The sequence below is a fragment of the Leptinotarsa decemlineata genome, unplaced genomic scaffold (assembly GCF_025532065.1).
Source record: "Leptinotarsa decemlineata unplaced genomic scaffold, Ldec_3_MD MMD2_P_RNA_scaffold_5, whole genome shotgun sequence".
NCBI classification, from domain to species: Eukaryota; Metazoa; Arthropoda; class Insecta; order Coleoptera; family Chrysomelidae; genus Leptinotarsa; species Leptinotarsa decemlineata.
The window spans coordinates 4629922-4657646 of record NW_027412532.1 but is presented as its reverse complement, the minus strand read 5'-3'; the positions used below and the strand labels follow the sequence as shown (position 1 = coordinate 4657646).

Genomic DNA, 27725 nt, shown 5'->3' with positions numbered 1-27725 from the left:
CCATACTGTCTGATGCCTTTTATTGGTTCAGATATGTGTTTTACTTATTTAAAAAAACAATGAGCAGCCACAGTCCGTGGCGTATTTAAGATATGCACCGCTCTTGATGAAATCACATGTGCTAAGTCACTTGAACACTGCCCATCAAAGTATCTATAGAAGACACACAAATTTCCAACCTTTCTTCGATGTTCCAGACTATCAAGGTTGCAAGTAATGTTTGCGTCTCCAATTAGGCGAATGGATCTTCTCTGGATGGAATCCAGCAACTTCAGGGTATGCTTAGAGGTATAGCTCCATCCATGAGAACAATACTCCAAAGAAGCTGTAATCTGAGCTTTATGAAGCATCAAAAGTTGCTGTGGCGTGTACAGTTTTCTGGTTTGAAACAGTGTTTCAAGCTTTTGAGACGCGGCTTTTGTAATTCCAGCGACATGATTGTGCCAAGACATATTGATGTCCATTTTAACCCCCAACAAACTTATCGAAGCAGAAAATGGAATTTTCTGACGGTTCGGACACATTTATGGTAGAGATTGCCTTGTTAATATTTTTGTCATCTGAGGAAGAGTCATTTGATACATATTGTTATGAAAGAAAGGGGTAGAATGCTTTTCCGGACTATTTTTAGAATGAGAGTCTCTCACCAATTCATCCTCTTTTACCATAAATATCGAATGCTTATCCTCACCGTCATGCCCGTTTGTCCATGGAGTTTTACCGTCGATCCAATCTTCCACGTTAGGCTTTTGGGACTGATGCACTTTCATCACTATTATTTTCAATTTCTTCTACTTTCAGGGCTGGTTCTAGATCTATAAGCTCTTTTTCTAACGTTTTCTTCTTTATTGCCGTTTCGATTTCCAATTTCTTCAGTCTTGAAGCTTGACTACTCCTACTGCTTCCTTTTAGTTTGGAAGGAGATTTTCTGATTGCTCCTTGACCTACAACTGCTGTCACGACTACTTCAGCTTTAGCCTCTAGCTTCTCTTTCTTTTCTTTCAATCTTCGACTGTACCTCAGGTTTTGAACAGATTTGCTTGCATTCATGCTATCCATGGTGTTGTTTCTTTGCATATCTCAAAGGACCATATGTTTTTGAATTACCTGCAAATTTTTATTCTATCCGGCTCGAAGGACCATATGTTTTTGAATTACCTGCGAAATATTATTTATTCCGGGTCGAAGAACGACATTTTATATACTTTTAGAGAAGTCAGACGTCTTTCAAAAATTTTCCTTTTTTTTTCAACAAAAATTATATTTTCACATCAACCTTGATCACTACTAACAAATGTCAACTGAAAACGATATACAGGGTGTAATCAGATAACAATGATAAATTTATAACAGCGTCATTCCAAATATGGGTCACATACGATAGAAGGTCTCCTGTTGATCTTTGTTCCCAAAAGCCATATTGATCGCTCAAGATGTTGAAGCTTTCCAAATATTCAATGATATGCTAGTTTACGACTTTCTCCATGATTTTTGATATCACTGCTAGCAAAACGACTGGTCTATAGTTATGTGGGAGATTTTTTTTTTTTTGGAATAGGCTGAACGCTAGCAATCTTCCAACCAGAAGGTATAACCCTTTCCTTGTAAGACAGGTTGAAAAGTCGGAAAAATACTGGTGCGAGTTCATTTGCGCACTTTTTAAGTTCGATGACAGACTTCTTCTGAATTCTTCCAACAAGGTCCATAAGTCCCTCGTTTTGTGACAGTTCCTTTGTTCCTATTCATTGTATTACCCTGCCAAAAATAGCTTCATTACACCTCTTTTCTTTGAAAGCATTTTTCAAATGTCCAAGTTTGTCAAAGACACTCAGTTTCGTAGATGCCTGAAGTTCTTTCTTCTAACGTTTTGATTACTCCTCCTTTTACCCAAGGCTGGTGTTTGGAATTTTTGTTCAGATATTCATCTGCATATTTTTGTTCAATGTACACTTTGCGACACAACGTTGTTGTTCACTACTGTATGAATACGATGGTTGCCTTTTATATTTCGGGATTAGATAACAAAAACAAATATTAATCATCGAAAATTACTTTATTGTTTCTCAAAATATTCCCTATATACACTTGCATGCGTTGACCTCCCAGTTTGTGTTTCACGAGTGGGAATAAAAATAAGTCAATTGGTGCCAAGTCAGGACTATACGGCGGATGACTCATCAAATCGATGTTTTGGGTTCTCAAAAATGCAGTTGTTTGAGCCGATGTGTGAGAGCTCGCATTGCCGTGGTAAGGATGATCCGCCTTCGGCGGTTGGTTTTCCTGATTTCTTGGAAGACAACTGGCAAACAAATGGTTGTGTAACACTCAGAATTGACTGTTCTGCGTTGTTCTAGTGGTACGGTTGCGACATGTCTAGTTTTTCAGGAAATACTGGCGACCATTTGCTTGGAAGTGCTTCGTGCGCGTGGATTTGGCTCGTCTGGAAACACCCATACAGTCGACTGCGGTTTACTTTCGAGCACTTACGCGTAAATCCAGGATTCATCACCTGTCAGGATGTCATAGACGTGTTTCGAAGCACCACGATCGTATTTTTTGAGCATTTCCTTCGACCAATCGACACGAGCCTTTTTTTGAGCGATTAACAAACTATGTGGGACCCAACGCAAACAAATCTTTTTGACAGTCAAATGTTTATGCGATATTGAACGTATGCTGGTCCCACTAATGCCTAAGGTTGTCTCAATCTCACGATAGATCACATGACGATCTTGCAATATCAGTTCGCACACAGCATCAATGGTTTTCGCAACAACAACTGATTACAAATCTGCACCGACAAAACGTTTACAACGTTCAATATAATGAGTCAAGATCACTGACGCTCTTGAAAAATTCAGAAGGATTCAGGATATGAAAGAGAAAAAGAAAGATAGTTCCCAACTTCCTACTTTTGCCTCTGCTGACACATCTCTTGCAAAAAGGCTAACAACTAATACAAAACTGAAAGTTAACTGCCTGCAAACTATTTCAATAATTCATGCAGAAGTTACCGAGAGGTGGGCGCCAGTTCTTGTAATTTTTAAATAGTCCCCACACGTGGGAACACTGATTATCATCCTTCGTTAGTCACTTGTTTCTTTTTTGTCTTAACGCTTCTGTCTGGTCGAGAATAATCTCTATGTTGGCGGTTATCTGCAGTGAATAGTGCTTCAGAGGCGTCTCACTAGTTCCACAATATATCATGAGAGTTTATATAATAATAATAATAATAATATTTATTTGTAGTTTCTTATAAATACAATAAATATACAATCTATAGAAATGATTAAAAAAAACTACAAATAAGGCTAGAAACAACATGTACCGGAAGGGTACTGTTGATCGTAGTTCTAGCCTGGAAGAAAAGAAAACTAAACAAAGAAAAAATAATTTTTAAAAAAAGAGGAAGAAGAGAGAGGGAATAGAGAGAGAAAACATGTTGAATTTATCACTGAAAATTTTTCAGAAGTATAAAATCTATGAAATCAATGAAATCAATGGCTTTATGATTGAGCAGTGATGAGATATTTTTTGTAACAGCACTTAAATGAAGAAACTCAACTAACATTATATTTTTGTGGAATATCATTGTACAAACTATATATATTATAACTGAAAGATCGTCGATATAGAGTGGTTCGATGGGGCAACATTAACATTTTCGAAAGGTATGTCCATGAAATGAGTGTGTACATTGGATGTTCTGGACACCTGTTCTGTGACCTAAGAAGAAGGAAAATATAGAGTTGTAGACAGTTACTCATATTATATAGATAATGACGCGGTTGTTTACATGTACTTCGTTCAGGAAAAAATATTCACACACTATACAACTCTTTACCACATCACCACCAATAACAAAAACAAGCCTGTCAGTTGTCTGTAAACTTACGGAAATTCAAAAGCGAGCAAAAGTTTCGAATCAGGAATGAGCTACGAGTTTGAACCAGTTGGATGTCGAAAACAGAAAAACGATCATCTCTTGATGATGCTTACTTTGCTAGCGAAACGCGCGTTTAGAAACAGTATTCATGTTCAATCGATTTCCTGATCCAGATATGGAATCAGATATTTTTTACGACTATACCAATATATTCCTCCTGATTTCTTGGTTATTCACATTTTGTCGTCAATAGAGGACCGCCTGCCCGATACTAACGATGCCCAATAGGCTGAAACAGCTGTCTACCGGTGGATCTTGAATTGAAATCAACATGGGAATGATCAAAATAGTACTTATCTATTTATCTTTTGCTTTTCATGAAATTATTGTCCAGTAGCTTGACTGTATTTACGTTTCTCGATTTTATATCATTTCTAGAAACATGTGGATTCGTTTTCCAATGGCATTTCAGGTTAGCTTCCCAAATTTCTGCTACCGCTGTTGTTGGTTGATTGGTCAAACCACCAACACTGACATAAAAACTTGGCAAGTTGACTTGGGTGTCACACCAATAGGTGGTTCCACTTATGTCTGGCTTGCGTTTACGTAGTTATTTTTATTAAGTATTTTTCTTGGTTATTCACATTTTGTCTTCAATCGAAGACAAATTCAATTCAATTCTTCAACCTTTGTTATTTCCTAATTATATTACAGATTTCTAACAACTTGCAACTCAAGTATATCACTCATTTTCCTGCTAATTCTTTTTGATAATGAACTCAACACCGACCTTAAATCACAAAAAATATTATATTTTCAATGATCATGTATCAAACATAAATATGAAAATGAACGATTTGATGGATTAATTCGGTTCATGCATTTCTGAAAACCGAGTATAAAAATGTTTTCAGATTTCAATATGATTTCATAGGCACAATATTGACTTCCAAACAATTTGTGCTTGAATTATTTATTAGACAACTTTGTCTGGCGATTCCCATCGAAAGAATCTTGTAAATGAGTTTCTAATTACATATTTTGATTAGTTTTGTTTTCCCTAAGTGGAAAACTTTTTTATGAACGAAGACAGAAGAAAAAAATAATTTCTGAATGACATCTCCTATTGATCCAATGAGAAATGTTCTGAAATAAATGTTTTGAACGTTCTTACGAAGCAATATTAGGTATTAGCATTACAAGAAACATAGTGATATTAATGATAGCATAGTCAATATAAAGCCAAAGAAAATTTGGAGCACTTAATTCTACCTTATAACATAATTGAAAGTTAATTTATTTATATCCAAAAATGGTATGAATCACAATTTTTATGTGTTGAAAATAAAATTGTTTTCCTTAGTCCTCTCTTTTGTTGTGGCTGGTGGTTAGAGTTTCTGTTCAGGTACACAGTGATTTTCTGCAGGATTATCACTGAAAAAACTGAAATTTTCTTTATAATTGTGTTGGACATAAATGATTGATTATTTTGTATCGTACAAACCAAAAATAAGAATTTGAGGTAAAAAATATCGACCATTTCCATCACATAAGTGATGCGCCTGGAAATATTTTACTAAAAAATAAAATACAAAGTAATATACAAATTATGATCAGCAATTCATTTCAGGAACTTCAGTCTACAGACTGGAGAAATATTTTAATATTTCATTGCTGATCATTTCAAATAGTCAGTCAGCTTTCTGTTTCTGGCTACTCCGGCCCTGTGCATTTCGATACGTTGTTTGAGGACCTTTCAGAAGTTACCGAAACCAATAAAGTCATCCACAAGTTCCGTTTCCAGGAATGGACATCAATCTCAGTTAGACGCAAAGAAAAAATTCTCGAGATGTATTTTGACAGGGAAAGCTCCTGAAACTGTAACATTAATGGACCTCTCAGAGGATCTTGATTGATCAGTGATTCTATGATATTCTCCAACTATTTTTATTTTCGATAACAGATCAGAAAAAGACGTGTTAATTCAAACCTAATTTTCAGTATAGTCCAAAGAATGTCGATTTCGTTCAGTAATAAAGTACTTTTTCGTAAAAAGTTACCAAATTTTACTTAGAAATGCTGTTAGGAAGTGAAAGATTGTTAAATATAAAACCATGGCCTCCCGTTCAATGTTTTTTTAAAATTCACTTCCGTTTTTTTTCCAAGGGGCATACAAGTTTATTGATATGCAGCCACAATCGAGTAATTTTGGCATAACATTTCTCAAAATATAGTTGGATATTTATTCAAAGGAAGTAAATGTGTGTCCGAAATAAAGTGTAATTTATATGGTAAAAAGTGGTTAATAGAAGTGAAATTTGACACGAGTGCATCTAGAAATCAAATCCCTACAAATCTCAAATGAATATGTGAGTTTTGAAAACCGTAGTACTTTAAACAACTCGAATTATATGTACAGTCACGAATAATTAACCAAATTTATCGACTAAAACCTTAAAAGTCTACAATTGTAAAATGGGCCTACTTACCATAAAAACCCGAAACAAATATTCCAGTGGCGCCGATAAAATATTATGGGAGAAAATAAAGAAAACATAACGATTAAAGATTTGTACAGCCTCTTAGAAAGAGTCAATAATAATCTCTCTGAAAAAATAGATAAAAGGAAACTTTAACTGAAATCATTTATAAAAATAACAAATGAAAGATTTGAAAGAATTAAAGTCCTGGAGAATGAAAATCTTCAACTGAGAACCGAGCAGGAAAATATTGAAAGGAAATTGAGAAGCTACAATTTGATTTTCTATGGTATAAAAAAGAACGCCGATGGAAACGAAGACCTTGTAAACGTAATTAAAGAAACAATTGAAGACACTCTTGTTAGGAAGAAAAGAAAGTATAGGAAATGGCTGGAAACTTAAAAATACCGGAATATCCATAAGTTAGGATCTTATACCCAAAGATTTGGAGAACAGAAAAAATTCATGTACATCACTTGAAGTTAGCAAAAAATGAAAAAAAACTGCAAAATAAAGAGGAAATGAACTCATTGTAGATGGAATGGAATATACTGCTGAAGATCTCACTACTCAAGAGGAACCTGATCTATCTTCTCCACCACCTCCAAGAGAGTCGTATAGTGCTCCTTCCACACCTATTCCCGAAGAGAAACTAGAAGACGATAAAAACGACAGTTCTAATACTAATCCGCTGATTCCATTCAACCAATGAAAGAATACTAAGAAGGCTGAAGAGAAACTACAAACGAACAAAGAAAAAAATCCACGCTACGAAACGCGTTACATAACTACAACGAGTGATACACCCAAAAAGCAACATACTCAATCAGACAAAAGTATTAAATGAAAGTTTATTTTTCAATTCCGAATATACATATTTCAAATTTAACTTAAATATTGTATTTCGAATTTTATATCGTTAATCTTATTACATATTAAACTATCTGTATTGTATCTATATTATCGGCATAACGTCTTCAAAATTGGGAATACCAAAAAAATGGATCAGTGTATAAGAGATATTGATTAAAGAAACTTTAAAAAAATTTCATTCACAATATGAAAAGAGAGAACGCACATTGTCTTGTTAAAAATACAATGAACATTTTATGATATCCTCAAATATATAAATATCATATAATTTTACCCTACGTTTCATTAGAAATGTGATTTTTCATAGTACCCTACAAACTTCAATGATCATAATTTCATTGTAACACCTCAATTTATTACCAAATGTCATAAATAACAAGAAATCAAATACTTAAAGTATACCTATGCGCAACTGTAGAAGTTTTTATGGGTTTCAGATATTTATTGGTTGAACACACTGACACCAGAATCTATATATATTTTTTATTTGACTGTATAATTTGATCAGCGAAATTTTCAGTTAGGTATGAAAACTATTTTTATATTGCTACGTATTTTCTTATAAAATAAACCAACTAGATTAACGAATATAATAAACTCCTCACGCACATGTACAAGGTTCTACCTTCAATGGGGATTCTCCCTCTTCATTTGACAATTAACTCATTATATTAATATTAATTTCATTGTGAATTTTGTATATTGATCAAATAAAGTTTGTTATTATTATTATTATTCAAGGCGGAGCTCTGACACCTCTGACAGAGCCCTGCATTACCAGAGGTATCCTAAAGTGTCATATTTTTCATACCATTTCTAGATCTAGGCTAATACTCATAATAGTAAAAACTGCGACCGTGAGAATGAAGTTTGTATTTTAATTTTTTAAGACGGTGCTTCAAATGTGTTAGAATGAATCTCAACAGAACATAAGAAAACTATTACACAAAAGTACTTAGGTTACTAAACAAATACAAAATAAACTGAAACAGCCAATGGGAAAAATATTGGGATTTGTCTGTTCTCAAAATAGATCGCAAAACCCTGAAATGAATATTTCAGAATTGAAATCTTATGGGAGTTTGAAACTTATCAATACTGGTGAAAGATCTCTTCTTTGGTGAGAAAATATCCAGTAGTGAGAAGTCTGACGAACGAGAAGGTCATTGTGGATTGTCTACTATTAGGTTTTCTACTCATCTGTTAACTTGTGTTGTTTTTCATCAGCATATTTTTTATTCGCCTGTTTCATCATAGCTTCTTGTTTTTTATCACATTTGAACTCATTTTTCTCAACGTATTCATACATTCATGATATCGTGTTTTGTCATTCAGTTGGTTTGAAGTTTTACTACTTTCTTTAAGTTTGTTACAGTTGTATTCAAATTTCGATTGTGCAGCAAATACAAAAACATATTCGTGGACCACACTGTACATTCAAAAGACTCGCAAAAATGCATGCAAATTCAACTTCGAATCTATTCAATGACATTTATCGTCGAGATGAACTACTTTTCTTTCATGGCGGTATCAAATGTACCAAATAAACTCCCTATTGCTATTTAATGCAAGAAATCGATACGAATGAGAAATACCATCACCAGATGGGAATAGACGTTAGAAAGCCTTTTAAACGATGTTGTAATACGATATTCGTTTCCATTCAACGGTTTTACATAACGCCATCAAATAGAATCCAATAACATAATCATTCTTCTGGCGCATCAGGTGTTATACAGGGGATTAGGGTTTCCACCTGACCTATGAATCTACTTAGATTTGCTTGAAAGAAGGTTTTTCCAATGCCATGATATTGTTAAATAATAATAAAAATCAACATAACAGTTTGCATAACAAATCGTTCGTTACACTCTTGTACGTCCCCGACAACAAGGAGGCTGTGAAATTTTGATTTCGAAGGGTCTAAATGACAGAATGGTGCTGGATTAAGCCTGTTGAATTCACATTTTCTTCTTTGCATGGTCCGCAACTATGAGAGAGCAGCATTTCTATTAGGTTCACATAACCGTCGAAAATTTCACTTTCTTTCTGTGAAAACACAAGAATAGGCCAATGCATGAGGTCTTCAACAATTCACCTGATTCACTTGCTGTCAGCATGTTGAGTTTTGCGATCTCTGCCTTTATTAATCGACATAACACGGCCCTGAGAGTTATCGCCACTTATGCTATTGTTGACACTGATGTTGCCCTATCCTATGGGAGAATCAGTTGAATAGAATGGAAAGTGCCAAATCCATCGGAACTGTTCATTCTCCATCCTCAGAAGTTTTAGCTGCGGATGAGACGAATAACCTCCGAAGAGAAGAGAAAAAACTGATGAGATATCGAGTTTTTTCCTTCAACTCCACAAACTACTCTTTGAAGAAGATTGTTTTGATTATTGAAGTTCTTTGTGAAATGAGGCCCTTTCTACACTCGAATCTCAAGATCTCTTAGCCGGACAATTGCAAAAGACTGTCATTCTTAGGTCATTGTGTTTGCTAAGGATATATGATTCTTGGACCCAATATATTGAAATAGTTGTTCTGATCAAAGGAGTGCTAGGTGAAATCATACTTTCACTCTAATCTCAATATCATACCGCATCTACAGCTAAGTTTGTCTGGCCAGGTGTTGAAACTGACCCAGTACCTCAATAAGATATGTAAAATTCAGCTTCTATACTATGTTATGAATACATTTACAATACATCATCATCAATACATCAATACATCAATCTGGTGGACAGTTTTTACGCCTTTGATGTCTGAAACCTGCTAGAGCCACGATGAATCAAACTTCATGGTAGCCCATTGTTTTCTATGCGCAGAAAAACTTTCAGGTTTCATGAAATACTGCATTGAAGTGCTCTTGTCCTATCACATTGACATATTTGACGTGTTTACTATACCTACTGAAATGTTTATGGGTATCCTACCTTTAACAAAAAGTAAGTAACTAGGTGGATTCATCAGTATTGAGGAATCGAAAGAAGCTGTAGTTGCATCTGTATCTGTATCTTCAGAGTAGGGAGAGTGACTGTAGACCAACAGCAGTTAGGCCACATGTGACCCATAGTACATCCTTGCGAGGGGTTGTCCTCCTAGGTCATCGTCCTTCCTGTCCTTTCCAGGAAGGTGGACAGGTCAATGGGAGACAGCTCCTTCATATCGGCAGGTGTAGGTCAAGACTCGCCGAACACACACTCTCTTATTGACGATAACTCCGGACACTCGCATAGGACATGCCTGACAGTTTCATCTTCCTGTTCACACATCCTGGATAGAGATGTATCCACTAGTCCCATATCATGGAGGTGATTCTTCAATTGACAATGCCCAGTCAGAAATCTTACTGTTAAGCGTAGATTTTTTCCTAGTTATCGCCAGATATTTCTTCGGCGCCAGCTTCCCAGGGTCGCCCAGGATGATCCTGGCAAGATTGCATCCTTTGATTTCATTCGATCTCTCCAGGGATTGAGCATGGGTGTGACGTTTGGCTAGTTCCGCTATTGTTGAAGTCATCAGGTCGCAGGTGCCACTGGGTCCTAAAATTCTTAGTCCAGCCGCTTTTTTGGCTAAAGAGTCGGCAATGCGATTACCTTCACTCCTGTCGTTCCCTTTAAACCACCTCAGGCTTTGGCTAAACCTTGGTGGCACTCTAGTACTAGCCCTGAGGTAACATGTTGTTTGTTCAAGGCTAATAGGGCTTGTCTGTTATCAGTGCAGATTATTGTGTTTTTGCTAGCAATTCCTATCCTGGTTATATATTTTTGGTTCTGTTTGAACCATGCGGGTATTTTTTCCGACTCCCCGCTTAATCCTTAGGCTCAATGATCTGGAGTATACTCCACATCCTGAGCCTTCTTTGGTTTTGCATTTGCATTTGCTTATGGCATTTGTAGCATTTGACTCTTCTTGTAGTTGCATAGATTGCATGCTTATAGATGAAGTCTGGTATATAGGACTATTATGGGGAAAACAGGACTGTGACGGGTAGCGAAGGATGATGTATCTACTGTTTCTGAATTGTATAATGGACGAGCTACTCCGTTTGGTTATACAGACTTCTTAGTGATCAAGGACATCTCTGTTGTAGACCCTGAACGTCATAGTCCACAAATGGACTGTAAAAGAAAGACTATGAGATACATTTGCTGAAGGATGTCAAATATCTGGGACTGAATCGCTTGAAAAAACATTCAGACTAGTCGCACATTGGCAGCTCGGTGAATTAGTGATCTATTCTTTGAACGAACATTCTCTACTGAAATCAAACATTTTGGAATTTGTTACTTGTCGCAACTGAATGTTCACTTGTATATGCGTTCTCATAATGTGTTCTATTTTTGTGATTGAAGAGTTGACAGTGTGAGGTTAGACCAAGAAATAAAGAAAAAATGCGTAAGTAGCATCGATGCTTGCCAAACCCTTCTATGAAAACCGTTGGGGCTGAAATCAAGCAAGATGTACTGCTGACGATAGCATATGCACCTTCATTTTGGTGGCCAAAAGTGAAACAAGCTCTTGCTGTTCATAAACCAAACAGATATCGGAGTTTTCCTTGTTTGGGATGGAAGGATTCGAGTAGCAATGGAAACTTCACTCACTGAATGCTTTCATGTGATTAATTGATCTTCCATTATTAATATCCATCAATAGGTACTTATTATTTCGTGGCAAAATAATTTTCATCATCACCTCGTATACTTCCATCGAACCTAGATATTTATGCCTCCATAATCAGAGTTGCAGCAACCCAGATGTCGAATAAACGCAATCACATAAATTTAGAACTTTGCGAGTCCAATATGCATTAAACAAATTTCACTTTTGTGATAAATCACCGAGTAAAAACTGGCTCAGCAAGTTTGTGTCTCATATCAAAAGATACCGATATGGGAGGTATGATAAAAAAAATAATAAGTGTACGGAACGTCTAGATAGATGCATAAACAAGTTTCTTGGGCTCGCTGTCAACATGGAAGTTCATATTTATTATCTCCGTCTTGCCTTCTGTCAGTTTAATTTCGTAAGGCGCATACTCAAATCAGACTATGTTTTTCTCTGGTTACTTCGCTGCGAAATATTTTTGATTCATTCTTTGTGCGAATTCTTTGTGGTAGATACTCGACTGAGTAACAACAACAACAACAACAAACCCGGCAAACGCTGCGCGCTCTTGGAGTAAAACTATTAGATCTTCCATTTGGAAGATTCGTCGTGAGTACTTCACATAATTGAGAAGCTAAAATTGATTTTATTTGGTCAGGATGACCAATCGACAGATCGATTTAGGAGTACTACATCCTCGTTAGGTTATTCCAGATGGAGTAAACCGTCTCTATATCGCGAACAAACAAAATTACTTCTCACCAGTCATGAGCTCTGTCTGCAGTTGATTAGATAGGATGAACATCGCTCCATATGTAGGCAAAGTCGGATAGCAACTCCACAAACACATGCTACGGGATGAGAGTCAAATCAATGGCTTGTTTCAACTGGAATGCACTCTATAATAGAAAAAGGTTTGAAGATGATGTGGGTCTCTTGGGGACACCAATGATAATGGTTAATATATCCGGAGGAGCACCATCGATGGCAACTTGATAAAAATCTTTGAGGAAGCTGGGGAGCCATGGATAAAGATGATCTGATGAGCCATACCAATTACTTTTAATTAGTGAGCCCTGATGTTAGAGAGAGTCGGAGGCTTCGAAAATATTGAGCGAAACAGCCCGAGAGTTCTCGTGTTTTTCGATCACAACTTGGCTTTTTTATCAACGTAATTTCTATCAAGAGCCACAATTCAATGACACTTTTGTTGAACGATTCATCTTTTGCCTCAAAATAGACCTCAGTTTCAGCAATAAGCTGCAAAATTTCTTACCGTTGAGCATTTTTTGAGGTCTGCGAACAGCTAGTAGTCGCTAAGAGATGAATCTGGAGAATACGGTGGGGGTAGGAGCAATTCAAAGTTTATTTCATGTGGTTGTGACATTGTCTTGATTGACTCATGACATGGCCAAAAACAACACCATAATTATGCCTCAGCCACCATATTCACCAGATTTGGTTACCTGTAACTTTTTTTCTATTTCCCAGATTGAAGAGACCCATGAATAGACGTCGTATTGCGACTAATGATCACTTAAGACATTGCTGCATTCCAAATTTTCAAGAATGTGTTAACAATTATGTTACATGATTTTCAATATCAATGATACTGAAGCTACTGGTCTATAGTTATTTATTGAAACATGTGTCGTATCGATCTGTACTTCTACAGCTGCATTGAAATATTAAAAATCAATGTGGAAGTTGGAATTTTCAAGGCTCGTTCCACTCGTTTAGAGTTAAAATGATTTGCCTGAGTAACTCCTACAGTCACAAAAATCGTTCACTCAAATTAAATATAACTAAATGGACATTATAAAGTAAACAATATAACGTATCCTATAAAATATATTGGACAATTCCCATTGTTTTGGTTCAACAGTAAAATCGATGAATTGAAATCGGATGGCATGAAATTGAACGAACACGATATATGTGTATTTAATATGCTATGACATACATAATTGATCATTGTCCGTCAATGGACGTAGTAGTGGTTTGAAGAAAAAATTGCAATGAATTATCAAAGATCGTCATCGGAAAGAACGTTATATTTCAAGACGAGTTTTAAAAATGGGGTTGAAGTTTAATTCAAGTGGAGTGGAAATTGTGATGAGAAAATGAATTTTTTGTGATCGTTCAGACGATGGTGACGTTTCCAAAATCAGTGTTACAGAAAATGTATCTCACACAATTAGCTCTGGAAATTTCATCGGTGGTTAATAGAAATTTGATAAAAATGTAAACTTATAAAATGCTAGTCACTCAGTCAACACTCAGTCATTCATCTCTATTTCTCCGTACTGGTGGGACCTAGAAAGCTGTATCTGTAGAGTGGGGAGGGTGAGTGTCGGCCCACAGCCCTTAGTCCACATGTGACCCATTGTACATCCTCCTGAGGAGTTGTTCTCCTAGGTCATCATCCATCATGTCTTTTCCAGGAAAGTGGACAGGTCACTAGGGGACATATCCTTCATATCGGCAGGTCTAGGCCAAGACTCGCCGAGTACACACTCTCTCATTGACGATAACACCGGGTACTCGCTTAGGACATGCCCTGTTCATACATCTTGCATAAAGATGAATACACTAGCCCAATATTATGAATGTGTTTCTTCATTTGACAGTGAGCATTCAGAAATCCTACTGTTGAGCGTAGATTTTTCCTGGTCATTGCCAGATATTTCTTCGGCGCCAGCTTTCCAGGGTCGCCCAGGGTGATCCTGGCAATATTGCATCTTTTTATTCCATTCCATCTTTTTTGGGATTGAGCATGGATGTAACATTTGGCTAATTCCGCAATTGTCGAAGTCATCAGGCCGTAGGTGCCATTGGGTCCTAAAATACTTAGTCCAGCCGCTTCCTTGGCTAAAGAGTCGGCAATGCAATTACCTTTACTCCTGTCGTGCCCTTTAATCCACCTCAGGATAATGTTATTATCTACCGAGGCACTCTAGTACTAGCCCTGAGGTAACACGTTGTCTGTTCAAGACTAATAGGGATTATGATAATAATAATAATAATAAATCGTCTTTATTGGTGAAGGTACAAAATAGGCGCAGTTTAGCCAAAGGCTACTCTTACACTTAACCTAAAATGTACAATTATAATCAACTAAAATGATAAATAGAGAGAAAGACACGATGAATAAAAACGCATCACATAATAATAATTAATATCATAGGTATGTAGATGACATATTGTGACAAGGTAAGTTAAGGTTAAAAGTAAATTCAGGACACGGCATTCAAGTTCCTGTTGGTATTCAGGAAGTGTTTTTCAGAAAGTGTTTTTCAGAAAGTGCTTTTTCAGAATGATTCTTTACTCTCCTTTCGAAAGTTGTATACAATTGTATAACAGTGAGTTGTAGAATTTGATGGAGAGATAAGTGAACGACCTTTAAAACAGTGACGTCTTATGACGAAGGACATGCAGTTTATTTTTTAATCTTACATCCAATGAATGTAGCATAGACCTAGGAATCAGTTTATTGTAAAGTGATGTGGGAATTTTGTAACTCAATACTTTGTACACAAAATTGCAAAGATCATAATTAGTACGATTGATCATTGTCAGCCAATTTAATTCTTCGATTTTACTCGAGACATGATCGAATTTTCTTAAAGAAAAGACAAGTCTACAACAGAAGTTCTGTACTATCTGTTTCCGATTTAAATCAAATTTACTTAAAAGATTGCTGTACACAATGTCACCATAGTTGAACCGTAATAAGACCAACGACTCAGTGAGAAGTTTTCTGATTGGTCGACTGAAAAAATATCTATTTGAATAAATCAGTTTGAGAGTCCCAAACGATTTTCTAAGCAAATCATTCAAATGCAAATCAAATTTTAGGTCAGAATCAAAAGTAATACCTAGGTTTCTAATGGAATTCACAACGGGAAGTATGGTGTTCTCAATTCTGATTGTGAGATGTTGTGCGACAAAACCCCTTTTCTTTTTATTACCGAAAAGCATCAAATGGAATTTATTCCTATTCAATTTTAGATTATGTTGCGCAGCTAAATTAGAAATGGTTTGTAGGTCGAAATTGATGAGGCTTTGAATAGTCCCATAGTTGTAGATGTTTGAGTTGGTATACAATTGCGTATCATCCGCATAGGCCTGAACTTTTGAGTGCTTCGTAGAATTCAAGATGTCACTGGTATAGATTATAAAGAGTAAAGGTCTTAAGATTAACCCTTGAGGCACACCAGAAGTAACATTTCGAGTTGACGACATTTAATTATTATAATATACCGTTTGACAGTGATTCGTTAGTTATGAAAATAGCAGCAAGACTAACTCATCCGAGAATCCATAATATTTCAATTTGAAACATAATAGAGAATGATTTATAGTATCAAATGCCTTCGAAAAATCTAAGGCAACTAGAGCTGTCAACTCTTTATTATCAGAGTTTCGAATTATGTCATCTGTAACCTGTTGTCAGTGCAGATTGTTATGTTTCTGCTGGAAATTCCTTTCCTTATTATTTCTTTTGTGGCGATTGAGATACCAGCCAGTTCTGTTTGGACCAGGCTGGTATCCATTTCCCACTCAATCCTTAGGCCATTTGATCTAGAGTACACTCCACATCCTGAGCCTTTTTTGGTTTTTGAGCCGTCTGTATATATGTGTATTGCATTTGTAGCACCTGACTCTGTGTTCTGTTTTATTAGTATCTTGTAGGGTCCATCAAACACAAACCTGGGTTTAATTGCATCACTGGTTGCCTGCAGCAGAGGTTGCGCAGTGAGCGCTTCTTGTCATAGGCTCAGCCTCAATTGATCCATTCCTACTTCGAGGTTCACACCAGCCGTGCGCAATCGTAACATGGCCATCAACGCAACCTCCTTAACGTACAGGTCCAGAGGGGTCAGACCCGTAATTAATTCCATTGCTGTGGTTGGTGTTGTTCTCATGGCTCCTATGATGTTTAAACAAGTCAGTCACTGTATTTGATATACTTTTTGGATGGCCGTTGCTTGTAGAACTTTCGGTCCTCATGCAATTACTCCGTATCCTAGGAAGCTAAAATTTGGTATATAAGTGCTTCTCAGGTCACTCCGTTCATTTCTTCCTTCCTAAGGAGGAAAAGAGAATATATCTTAGTTCCATACCACCAATACACGAAGAACTTTCAAGGAACTAGGTATGAAGTGAACATAATAATTTTATGCATAACGATGGCGGACCAATACCTAATAGTATACTATATAGTTTTTTGAAATGATATTCCAATTATCAGATTTAATTGACTATTACACGAGGCCATATCGTAAAATCAAGACCCAGGTACCTAACAAAGGTATCTATGGTATAATGATCACTTATGATCATTATACCATAACCACATATGATCACTTGGTGATCATATGTGGTTATTTGTCGCTTTAGAGTGACCTTTAATTATTGTCTACTAACAAAAAACTATGAACGTTGTTGAACTAAAACATATCTTAGTGGTTTTTTGGATGAATGTGAGGAAGATTTATGGCTTTCAGTACTCTATAATGAAAAATATTATGGGAAACTTGAGAAAGGTTTATTTCCCAGAATTGTTTCATTCAAGAACATTTGGAATCGATAAACATTTTTATTGAAAAGATTTTTTGAACACATCAACTACAATATAAAGAAATACACATGTACTTGGAGTACAATGCTCAATAACTGGCTTCCTCAATGATCCGTCACCAATTTGACAACGTCAACCGTCTTGACAATAAAATGGCATTTACAAATTCAGAATCACCAAAAACTCTCCTGAAAATTATCAGTAACACTTTCCATAAAATAGTTAATGCCCAATCGCAAAAATCAAAATGAGCCATCTCCAGCACAAGAAAAAATCAATGCCGGTCTAAAAAAATTCATGGACGCGCATCAGCGCCTCTTCCCGATCAAAGAAGAAGATCCTAGCGATCTCAACATCGATTCATCTGGAAGTGAGGCATCCGTATCAGTAGCAGCAGAATTCACAGCAACTGACAAACTGTTTGCAATTATAGCAGATGAAGATACTTGCGTCGGGTATATTCTGGCAGGGATAGGACAGGTGGATGAATACGAAAAACCGAATTATTTTGTTGTGGCTGAGAAGACGATGGATATAGATATTGAAAGGGCGCTGAACGATTTCCTTCAACGTAGGGATGTTGCGATAGTTCTGATACAGAAGGAAGCAGCGGTTAGAGTTCATCATACGATACACAGGTGCGTTCTAAGGTTTTGAATGAAATTACAATTACATGCGACTTTTTGTCAGTTGACGATGATTAAAGTCTTCATAAAAAATAATTTTCAAATATAAATATATTTAGCTTAATTGATATTATATGGTGTCAAAGGCGGAGTTTAACAATCTCTAGGGAACCTGACAACAGGAACTTTTGCTACTTCAGGCCCAGATGGACTGAACACTTATTGGAGAAACTGTCAAACACCCACCGCCATCCGGCCAGAGTATTCAAACCATGGCTGAATGGAAAGCCGCCTGTTCCTGATTGATTTGTCAAGGGGTAGACCGTTCTCATCTCCAAAATTGGAGATTTGGATTACACGCACCAAAGGCATGCTTGCATTCGTGTCGTGAGTTGTTTACGAGCAACACATACACACAAGACATCACAGTTGACCCGGTATTCGTACACATATATTAGAATAATTGGTTGAAGAGAGAAGTCCTTGTAGATGGATATCTCTCGAATAATTTCACCATCAACGTTGATGTTTTCCAGGGATCCATATTGTCTCCAACCCTCTTTTTGTATATCGATGACTTATTGGAAAAACACCAAGCATCCAATATATTGCTTTGCTGACGACAGCACACTTGTCTCGTCATTCCATTTGGATTCCAGATGCATATCTTCACCGGCAGCAGCAGGTTGCATATCTCAATGCAGATATAGAGGTGGAAGTAACCAGGTTCAATTCAATGCCACAAAAACCCAGGCATCGGCTTTCTCCAGAAAGATAAATGTCTTCTGTCAAGACAATTCCGCTTTCTGATTCGATAAGTTTGTTGAGAGTTAAAATGTACACCAATATGTCTTGGCATAGTCAAGCTGCTTCTCAAAAGCTTGGAACACCAGAACCAGAAAACTGTACACACCTCAGCAACTTTTGATGCCTCATAAAGCTCAGATCAGACCTTTCTTGGAGTATTATTTACATGTATGGAGCTCTGCTCCTAAGCATACCCTGAATCTGCTGGATTCCATCCTGAAAAGAGTCATCTGCCTGATTGGAGATGCGAACATCTTTGATTGACTGGAACATCGAAGAAAGGTTGGACGTTTGACTTTCTTTTATAGATACTTCCATAGGAGGTGTTCAAGTGATTTAGCATATTTGATTCCACCAAGAACAGTACATATCAGAAATACTCGACGGACTGTGGCTACTCATCGTTTTGAGGTTCAACTCAGTACATCTCGAACTTCACTGTTTCAGAACCATCTCATTTGGAGAACTGCCTTTATGTGAAATAAACTTCCTAATAACGTCTTTACAAATGAATTTAATCTCCACTGATTTGAATCCAATGTGAATTGCTACTTTCGCAGAGGCACCGCCTTCAAAGTGCCTTGAGGATTTGCCTGTAGTGGTTGTGTTTTTTTCCTGAGAAAACCTGCTCATCAGGCATCATCAGGTTAGGGTCCAAAGAGCGCCACTTTCAGTAGAGCCATATTTCAGGGTTATTCCTCCAGTTCCCTTCTTTTCTGCATCATACTATTGCTCAGTACTCGAGGGTATAAATGTGGTACCCTCGGTACCATAATGTCACCCATTTGTATTTGAACTATATGCCTCTGTAGAAAAGTATCTCCACCAATCATTGAGGGTGGTGGATGAGAACACGCATGTTACTGGTATGGAAATCTTGCAATGGTCCATCTCTAATGAGGACGATGCGGGGATTCCGGATAGGATGTGCAACTGGTAGATAGAAGAATCCTGCACCATCTGGATGCTGGAGAGACGTTTACTTACCTCTGGGTTGAAAAACGTCTCTCACAAGAGGTAAGAGCAGTAAAGAACTCTCTCCACAGCATAAGTATCAGTACAAATCTTGACATATCTGGTCATTCGAACCGTCAGATCGAAGATGCTGATGCGTTACTCGTTTGGAGTAGTGAAGTGCACTCGTAAAGGGTGGTACTAACTCGAGGTAAAGACCCGAAAAAGTATGTACTACGGTTGTACTTCTCGCGACAAGAGGTAGTCCATGGACTTTCGAGTTTATGACAGAATGGTACTGGATGGAGCCTGAAAAGTCATCAGGAGTTTGGATCTCCTCTTCACGGCTCGTGACCATGAGCTAGCGGAAATTGAGGCGTTTCTCTTTAGGGCAGCTACCCGATTGGCTGATATGAATTCGGTTTAGTTTTGGATATCGAACGAGGTGATGATTCTGAACCCCTCCAGAAGAAGACACTGTATGGTGCCAATTGAAGACCTAGGCGTATCAAAGCATCTGAGCTTTGCTCTCCTCAGTGGACTGAAGTCAGAAGCTGAGGGGTTCATCATGACCTGCTAGTATGGTGTCTATAACTCTATAGTCTATTAGTAACTGATAACTGAACTGAAATATTCGATTGAATTGTTAAAAATAGAAATATTAAGAATGGAAAAAATTGGAAAATGAAAAAACCAAAATAGTATGAAATTGAAAAAATGTGGGAATGCTGTTAATTTGTAGAATTTGTAACCTTAACTGAGAATAAATCAATAATCGACAGGAGATATTGTTATTGTTTATAGAACATTAACTTGTGAAAAGTATTTTTTTTAATAATTTCGTATGATTGCACTTTCTTATAGACACAGGAGACAGTTACCAGTAATCATGGAGATTCCTGGAAAAAATGGTCCGTATGAGATAAGCATCGATCATATTCTAGAAATTGCTGAAGCTAACGAACAGGAGAGGGAAGAGAAGTTACAAGATACTAGAAAGAGTATTGTGGAAAAAAGACATTCCACTATATCGGAAAAGAAAGAAACCCGCAAAAGTGTTTCTAGCGGTTGTGGCTCGTTCAGTTCTGAATACGTTTGATGAAATTGACAACAAAATGATTCATATAATTCATGTATTTAGATAGATGGAAGAATGGAAACAAAAGCTGAACAATAAATTGAAATTATTATCAAATTTGAAGTGGTCGTTTTTTTAACAACAGTACTCCCACAAGACTTCAATATTTCACCGATAAATTTCCATTTTAACGAAAACTTTGTTATCCAGTGACACCATGAAAACAACCACCATAATAAAACCACGAACCTTTCATTATTGAGGAGTATTATGCGAAGAAATAAGTTTTCCATGTGTATAACGGTGTTACAGCAACCTTAACATCATTAACCCATTCTTGATATCTAAAGTTGGTTCACTTTGAACTCTGGCTGTATACATTGTTTTCTTGACATAATCCTAGAATTTGATACCTTTGGGGTTGAGTTGCATCTCTGTCAGGTCAATTTTGACGTTAATTCAACCCTCTTCCAATATTGATCCAATTAAGCCAATAGTTCGTGTTTCCCAGAAGGTTGTACTTGTACAAGTTAACGTCATCATTTTATATTGCAAACTTGCAGCAGATGATTTTGGTTTTCGGTAAAAGAGTGAATATATATTTGTTATAACTTTTCATTTTTTTATGTAAATTTATATTACTTGAAATTTAATTGTTAGACAATACATTTCACCGTCTCATTTCTTGAAAAACATTCTATAATTGTCAATTATATGGATACAATCAAGGAATCTTCAAAGACAGGTTCTGGCTTTCTACTTGTTCATCTTCATGAAAAAAGTGGGGGAAACTTCGAATGGAGGAAATAAAACAAATTATGTCAAAATAACTTCATAAAATTCTTTGTGTGATTAAAAGAGTGAAGATATGAAATTTCACCTATTCGGAACGCTATCATCCTCAATTGTGTACTTCAAAGTATCGAAACAAGACACTTGTCATTTATCACCATCACCAACGTTTTCGATGATATTACAAGACGGAGCTTTTATTTCTTTCGTAACATTAAAACTTTATGTTACCGGAATAGACAACTCTGCTTTTACCATGATGACAGTACGCATAAACATTCATATGGTTACTTGATTTAATACCATAATTGAACTACGAAATACATCATAGCGAATGAGAGTATTCCATCTAAGTGATAGTATATCAATACTTTTGGGTACAAACTGAATGAGTACAATGAAAGTAGTTCAATGACGATCACAGTTAGTATCAACATAAGGGCGGAGATCTGGAAGACCCCTCAACTCCCAGCCTCATTTCTTCATTATAGACCCTTTCAAAAATAATTGAGAGATTGGTGCTTCTCATCGATAAACAATGTACTATCTAGCCTTCAGTTCAGCTTTCATAGTTCCAAAAATACCACAGATGCTATTTTCCCCTTTCTGGAGAATGCATACTCTAGCGTAAATGATGGCAAGGCTGTTGCAGCAGTGTTTTGTGATTTCTCGAGAGCTTTCAATTACGTTGATCATAAGACACTGCTGCGGAAGCTCAGCCATTATGGAATAAGAGAAACAAATTTGACATGGTTTGGTTCTTTTTGACAGGTGGTGATAACATCAAGTGGACAGTCTGATCTCACTGACATGAAACATGGAGTACTTCAGGGGTCTGTTTTAGAACCAATGTTGTTTTCAATATACTTGAATGACCTAATAACCATTAACATCGTAGGACAATTTACTGTATTTGCCGACGATGTCACTATTATATAAAGTAATAAAGAAATTATTCAGCTATCAAATATGATGAAAATAGATATTCTAAAAATTCAAGCCTGGTGCAACGCGAACTCCTTATGCTTCAACCTAAACAAAACAAAACTAGTTACTTTTAAATGTACACTAGACGATTCAGATTTGGATAACCACTACATGTTCACCTCAACTCATCTGTCTTCTTGATGTTTCATTAGTGAAATTGCAATGTTTGAATTTTTCATATTTTATATCATATATTGTATTTTGTATTTTTTATAATTTATGACATGCATTTGATTTTTTACAAGACTTTGTCAATAAGATACTAATCTTCCGGCAATAAAGCATAATATATTGATTGATTGGAACATTCATACGGTCGGTAAGCAAATTTGATACCGGTTGAAGGAATCGAAAAAACTATATTTTTAAGAGAGATTAGAATCAAAAAAAACTTTTTGTCTTTCTTATTTTTCCGTTTTTTTAGCTGACCCCACTATTGCTATCGCGGAAACGGCAAGACTTACAAGCTCGGTATTGTCGGACAAAAGTTTCCTATTTTGGGGAACTACAATAATCTTTTTCGAGATCGAGAATACCAATGATTGTTTTTGCAATAATCTCCAAAAACTAGAACTGTTAAATTTTTTGGTTCTACCGCCTCCATTTCAAAAAAAAGCAAGACAACTTTCAATCCTGCTTCATAATTGCTACCTATAATCTAGTATGAACAAATTTGCCATGCAACGTTTCGTTAATTAGATTTCATCATCACTTTCTTTTTGACTACGGCTACACAATGGAATAAAAATAAAAATTGAAATATCTGAGATGTCCACTGATTCCTCACAACAGATTCTCTCTGTACAGTAAATAGCCTGCAGTTGTTTTTTTGTGGTTTATCTTCATCTAGGAACTTATAGCCTTGGACATTATGCGCTTCCCGAAATTCAGATAAGTTGTCTCGGTTTCTCCCACTACATCGTTATCTTTTTCATGAAAAGATGAATGCATTTCTATCAGACTGTTATTACTTTCAGAAAGTGAAAGGAACAGTGGCGTACCTAATGAGCTCAAAGAGTAATCACTGAGCCTTTCTTCAGCTTGACGGGCTAGTAAAAAAATTATCTATGAATAGAAACGTCTGTGAGAATGTACCAAAGCCGCGCACACATTTATATCGATCAGATTAACATATTCGACAGTTGAATCAAATATTGAACAATGCACTGATGAATTTCATTGTGAATACTAATATTCGAAACGTCCTAAAGTAACTTGGCTTGGAATCTCTGGGAATATCTTGATTCTTAATTCTTTTTCAACTGTTCTATTTCTAACTTGTATTTTATTCATCTGTAATTTCATTTCAGAGTTTTTTTTCTCGATGAATTAGTTATTTTGTATTCTTTTTAATAATTGAATAGAACAGGCCGATACTTGATGAAAATCTATATTTAAAAAACTAATCAATAGAGTTTATTCTATGATTTTCACTATAAGGGTTTTACAAAAACCGCGACACGTGTTTCGCTATACAATAGCTTCTTCAAGCATAACTAAGAGTTCTAAATTACAGCCTTATATACTATAACCTAGTACCTATTCGTCTACCTAAGTTATAAATCTACATGAAAAAATATACCTGAAAAAGTCAGGTATCAATACATTTTTCGAAAGTCTACCTAGAAATATACCTAACAATTATTACCTGCGTATGAACAGATTCAATAATGGCGAATTATTCAAGTCAGTTTGATCGTTCATAAGATGGTCAGAGTTTTTGAATTTGTTTATTTCCATACTCTCCAACAGGTTAAGTTCCAAACCTTTCTTCTGGAAATGGAGGGGTTCGTATTCATGGTTGAACTCATGTCCCTCTGAGATTAGATGACTGGCATATGTGGAATTTACTTTTCCGTTCTGAAAACTAAATTTGTGTTCCTTTATGCGGGTTTTGAACGTTCTTCCAGTTTGACCTATATAAAACATCGGACATGACCCACACAATAACTTATACACTCCTGATTTTTCTGAAACTGAACTTTTATCTTTATTATTTTAAATGTGCATGCTCAAGTTGTTGTTGGTTTTGAAAGCAGTATTAACACCTTTGCTGTGCAGAAAATCTGAAATATTTGTAGTGGGTTGGCCTGAGTAGGTTGAGGTTCTATAACTTTCATCCTCTTCTCTTTGAATTGGGTAAACTCCTTTCAAAGCTTGACTGTATAACTTCTTTGATAATAAAGAATGTAGCAGACCACTATCATAATCATTGTTGACGGCTATTTGCTTCATTATATTCAATTCTTTATTGAAATTCGCTTCTGACAAGGGTACATTTATCAGTCTGTGGATCATACTGTTGATAGCTGCTACCTTATGTTGATATGGGTGAGTGAACGAATTATGAATGATAATATCTGTATGTGCCGGTTTACGATAAATTGAAAAATCATGTTTGTTATTAACTTTTGTTATTGTCAAATCCAGAAAATGTATACATTCGTCCTGTTCCATATCCACTGTGAATGTGATAGATGGGTGAAGAGAATTTATGAACTTCAAAAAGTTTGTCAACTGTCTGTTCGTTCCCGTGAAACATACCAGAATATCATCCACATATCTATACCAATACAGGAAACTTCTTACCAGTGGGTTACTATGTATTCCTCTCGCCAAATCGTCCATGAAAATTTCTGCCAGAATAGGACTAAGTGGGTTTCCCATTATGAGACCTTTGCAAGATGAGTAAAACTTGTCATTGAATTGGAAGTAATTCTGTGACAAACATACCGTATGCATGTCTAATATTTCAATTTTCACTACTGGATTGATAGAGTTTTTGCTCAATAGCTTCTCCATCAAAGTAATCGTTTCATTCGGAGGGATACTGGGAAACAGATTCTTTACATCGAATTGAATCAAATTGCCAAATTGATTTCAAAACTAACAACAACTTGAGCATGCACAATAAAAATAACAAAGATAAAAGTTCAGTTTCAGAAAAATCAGGAGTGTATAAATTATCGTGTGGGTGATGTCCGATGTTTTATATAGGTCAAACTGGAAGAACGTTCAAAAGTCGGATAAAGGAACACAAATATAGTTTTCAAAACGGAAAAGTGAATTCCACATATGCCAGTCATCTAATCTCAGAGGACATGAGTTCAATCATGAATACGAACCCCTCCATTTGCAGAAGAAAGGTTTGAAAGTTAACCTGTTGGAGAGTATGGAAATAAACAAATTCAAAAACTGTCACCATCTTATGAACAATCCAACTGACTTGAATAATTCGCCATTATTGAATCTGTTCATACACAGGTAATAATAGTTAGGTATATTTACAGGTAGATTTTCGAAAAATGTATTGATACCTGGCTTTTTCAGGTATATTTTTTCAGGTAGATTTATTACTTAGGTAGACGTAACAGAAGTAACTCTTAGTTATGCTTGAAGAAGCTATTGTATAGCGAAACACGTATATTCAATAAAAATCAAATATTTAGAAGTTGCTGAAAAACTAATTTCCACCACGACATCGATGGTGCCCCACTTGAATAACTTAACAAAAATGTTCTTACTAAATACAACTGAAATTTTGAAGAATTTTCCAAAGCTGTGATTAGGAATCGATGCGATGTCAGCTGGTTGTTCTTAAATGCTGCATTTTATTCTTGGTGGCAGCAAATATATATTAGCAAAAGCAATTTGATTTCATAACAGTTATGTTAGTGTTTTGGAATCGTAGTAAATATACCATACTATAAAATAGTTGGGAATTATCATTGAAGTGACAATATGGCAATGAAGATAAAATTGTATCTGAAAGCACTTTAATAAAATAATTTCATTAAAGCTACAGGAAACAGTTATAAAATGAGCTTGAAATAGTTTCATAACTATCATGAAATATCGCAGAAAAGTGTTATAAAACTGCTACAAAACAATTCACTTTTATAGGAAAATAAGTTTGATAAATTAGTTGTAAAAACGTTTCTGTGATAATTTCCTGACTATTTTATAATGGTTTTTTAATTTTAATTCATAAACATTTCTATGACAAATTTATAAAACACTTTAATTGCCTACAACTGTATTGTGTTCACCGATCATCTAATACAATCAATTAGCATTTTGGAAGTAATTATAAAATACTAATGAAATAAAACTGTTGCAACATCATGGAATTATAAAACAACTTTGCTGGTTGGGGTGTCGCTGTTTTTGTAAAACCCTTATAGTGAAAATCATAGAATAAACTCTATTGATTAGTTTTTTTTATTCTTTTTAATTTCTACTGGTTCTTTTTCGTCCATCATTACTAACCTATTTTTGTCTCCAGCATTCTTCAACTGATTTTTTATTGATCATATCTCAAATATTACCTTTCATTTTGAAATAATGCCAAAATTTGCAGTGGAATGAAATATTGTTAGTAATCAAATGAAACAATCACGAAATTCTTCAAAATCTAATAATAACCACGTGTACGACAATACATAAATAGAAAAGTGAATGGGACTGAATAAAGCGCATTCGGTATACAATAGCGTTACTCCGAAAAATATATATCAAAAAGTGCTTTATACTTTTAGAATACATTGAAAGTTTCCAGTCGTCCTTAAGCTGTTTTGAATACGAAAATAAAGTTAACCCTAAGAAAACCCACGATTTATTAAATATATTTGAATTTTGTCGATAGTGTAGAGTGCTCTCCACAGCCAAGGGATGTTTTTTCGGAATTCCTTTGTGATATACCGAAAGTAGAAAAATACGGAATTGCACGTATCCCAAAAATAATTGTGGAAAAATTATTTTTCGTTTTGGTGAGTTCAACAAAGATTTATTGGTGATCCAACATAATTATTCAAATGCTCCTCTTATCATGTTGGTGAAATTTTTTTCTTCGTACTTACTTTATTCTCCGTACATCCTCCTACTGATTTATTTGTTTCAGGTAAGAAATCGATCGTCTATTATCCTGGGTATGTTTGAACGTAAGTGAAATCATGAAATTCAACATTACAAAGCTCGTGATTGGAATATATGATCCTACTATCCTTTCAAAATAACATTACAGAGAAAACTATACCTCAGTGC

At 35.7% G+C, this 27725-nt stretch overlaps 2 protein-coding genes across 25 annotated transcripts in view; both read left to right on the top strand.

Moving 5' to 3' along the window:
* The window catches only part of LOC111513366 (basement membrane-specific heparan sulfate proteoglycan core protein), a 471092-nt gene that overhangs the window by 35029 nt on the left and 408338 nt on the right, over positions 1–27725 (top strand). The gene's annotated exons all lie outside the window — the stretch shown is intronic.
* On the top strand, positions 17565–21026 carry LOC111508069 (V-type proton ATPase subunit F). The gene is made up of 2 exons (XM_023163487.2): positions 17565–18076; positions 20690–21026. Exons 1-2 carry the CDS (start codon positions 17664–17666, stop codon positions 20922–20924), a joined length of 648 nt encoding a protein of 215 aa, XP_023019255.2. The 5' UTR covers positions 17565–17663; the 3' UTR covers positions 20925–21026.

What these genes read in the sequence shown, in the direction of transcription:
- LOC111508069 (XM_023163487.2), top strand. Translation starts at nt 17,664, where the DNA reads ATGCCCAATCGCAAAAATCAAAATGAGCCATCTCCAGCACAAGAAAAA. An exon ending in GTTCATCATACGATACACAG is followed by an intron (nt 18,077 to 20,689) that starts GTGCGTTCTAAG and finishes ACTTTCTTATAG; the next exon opens with ACACAGGAGACAGTTACCAG.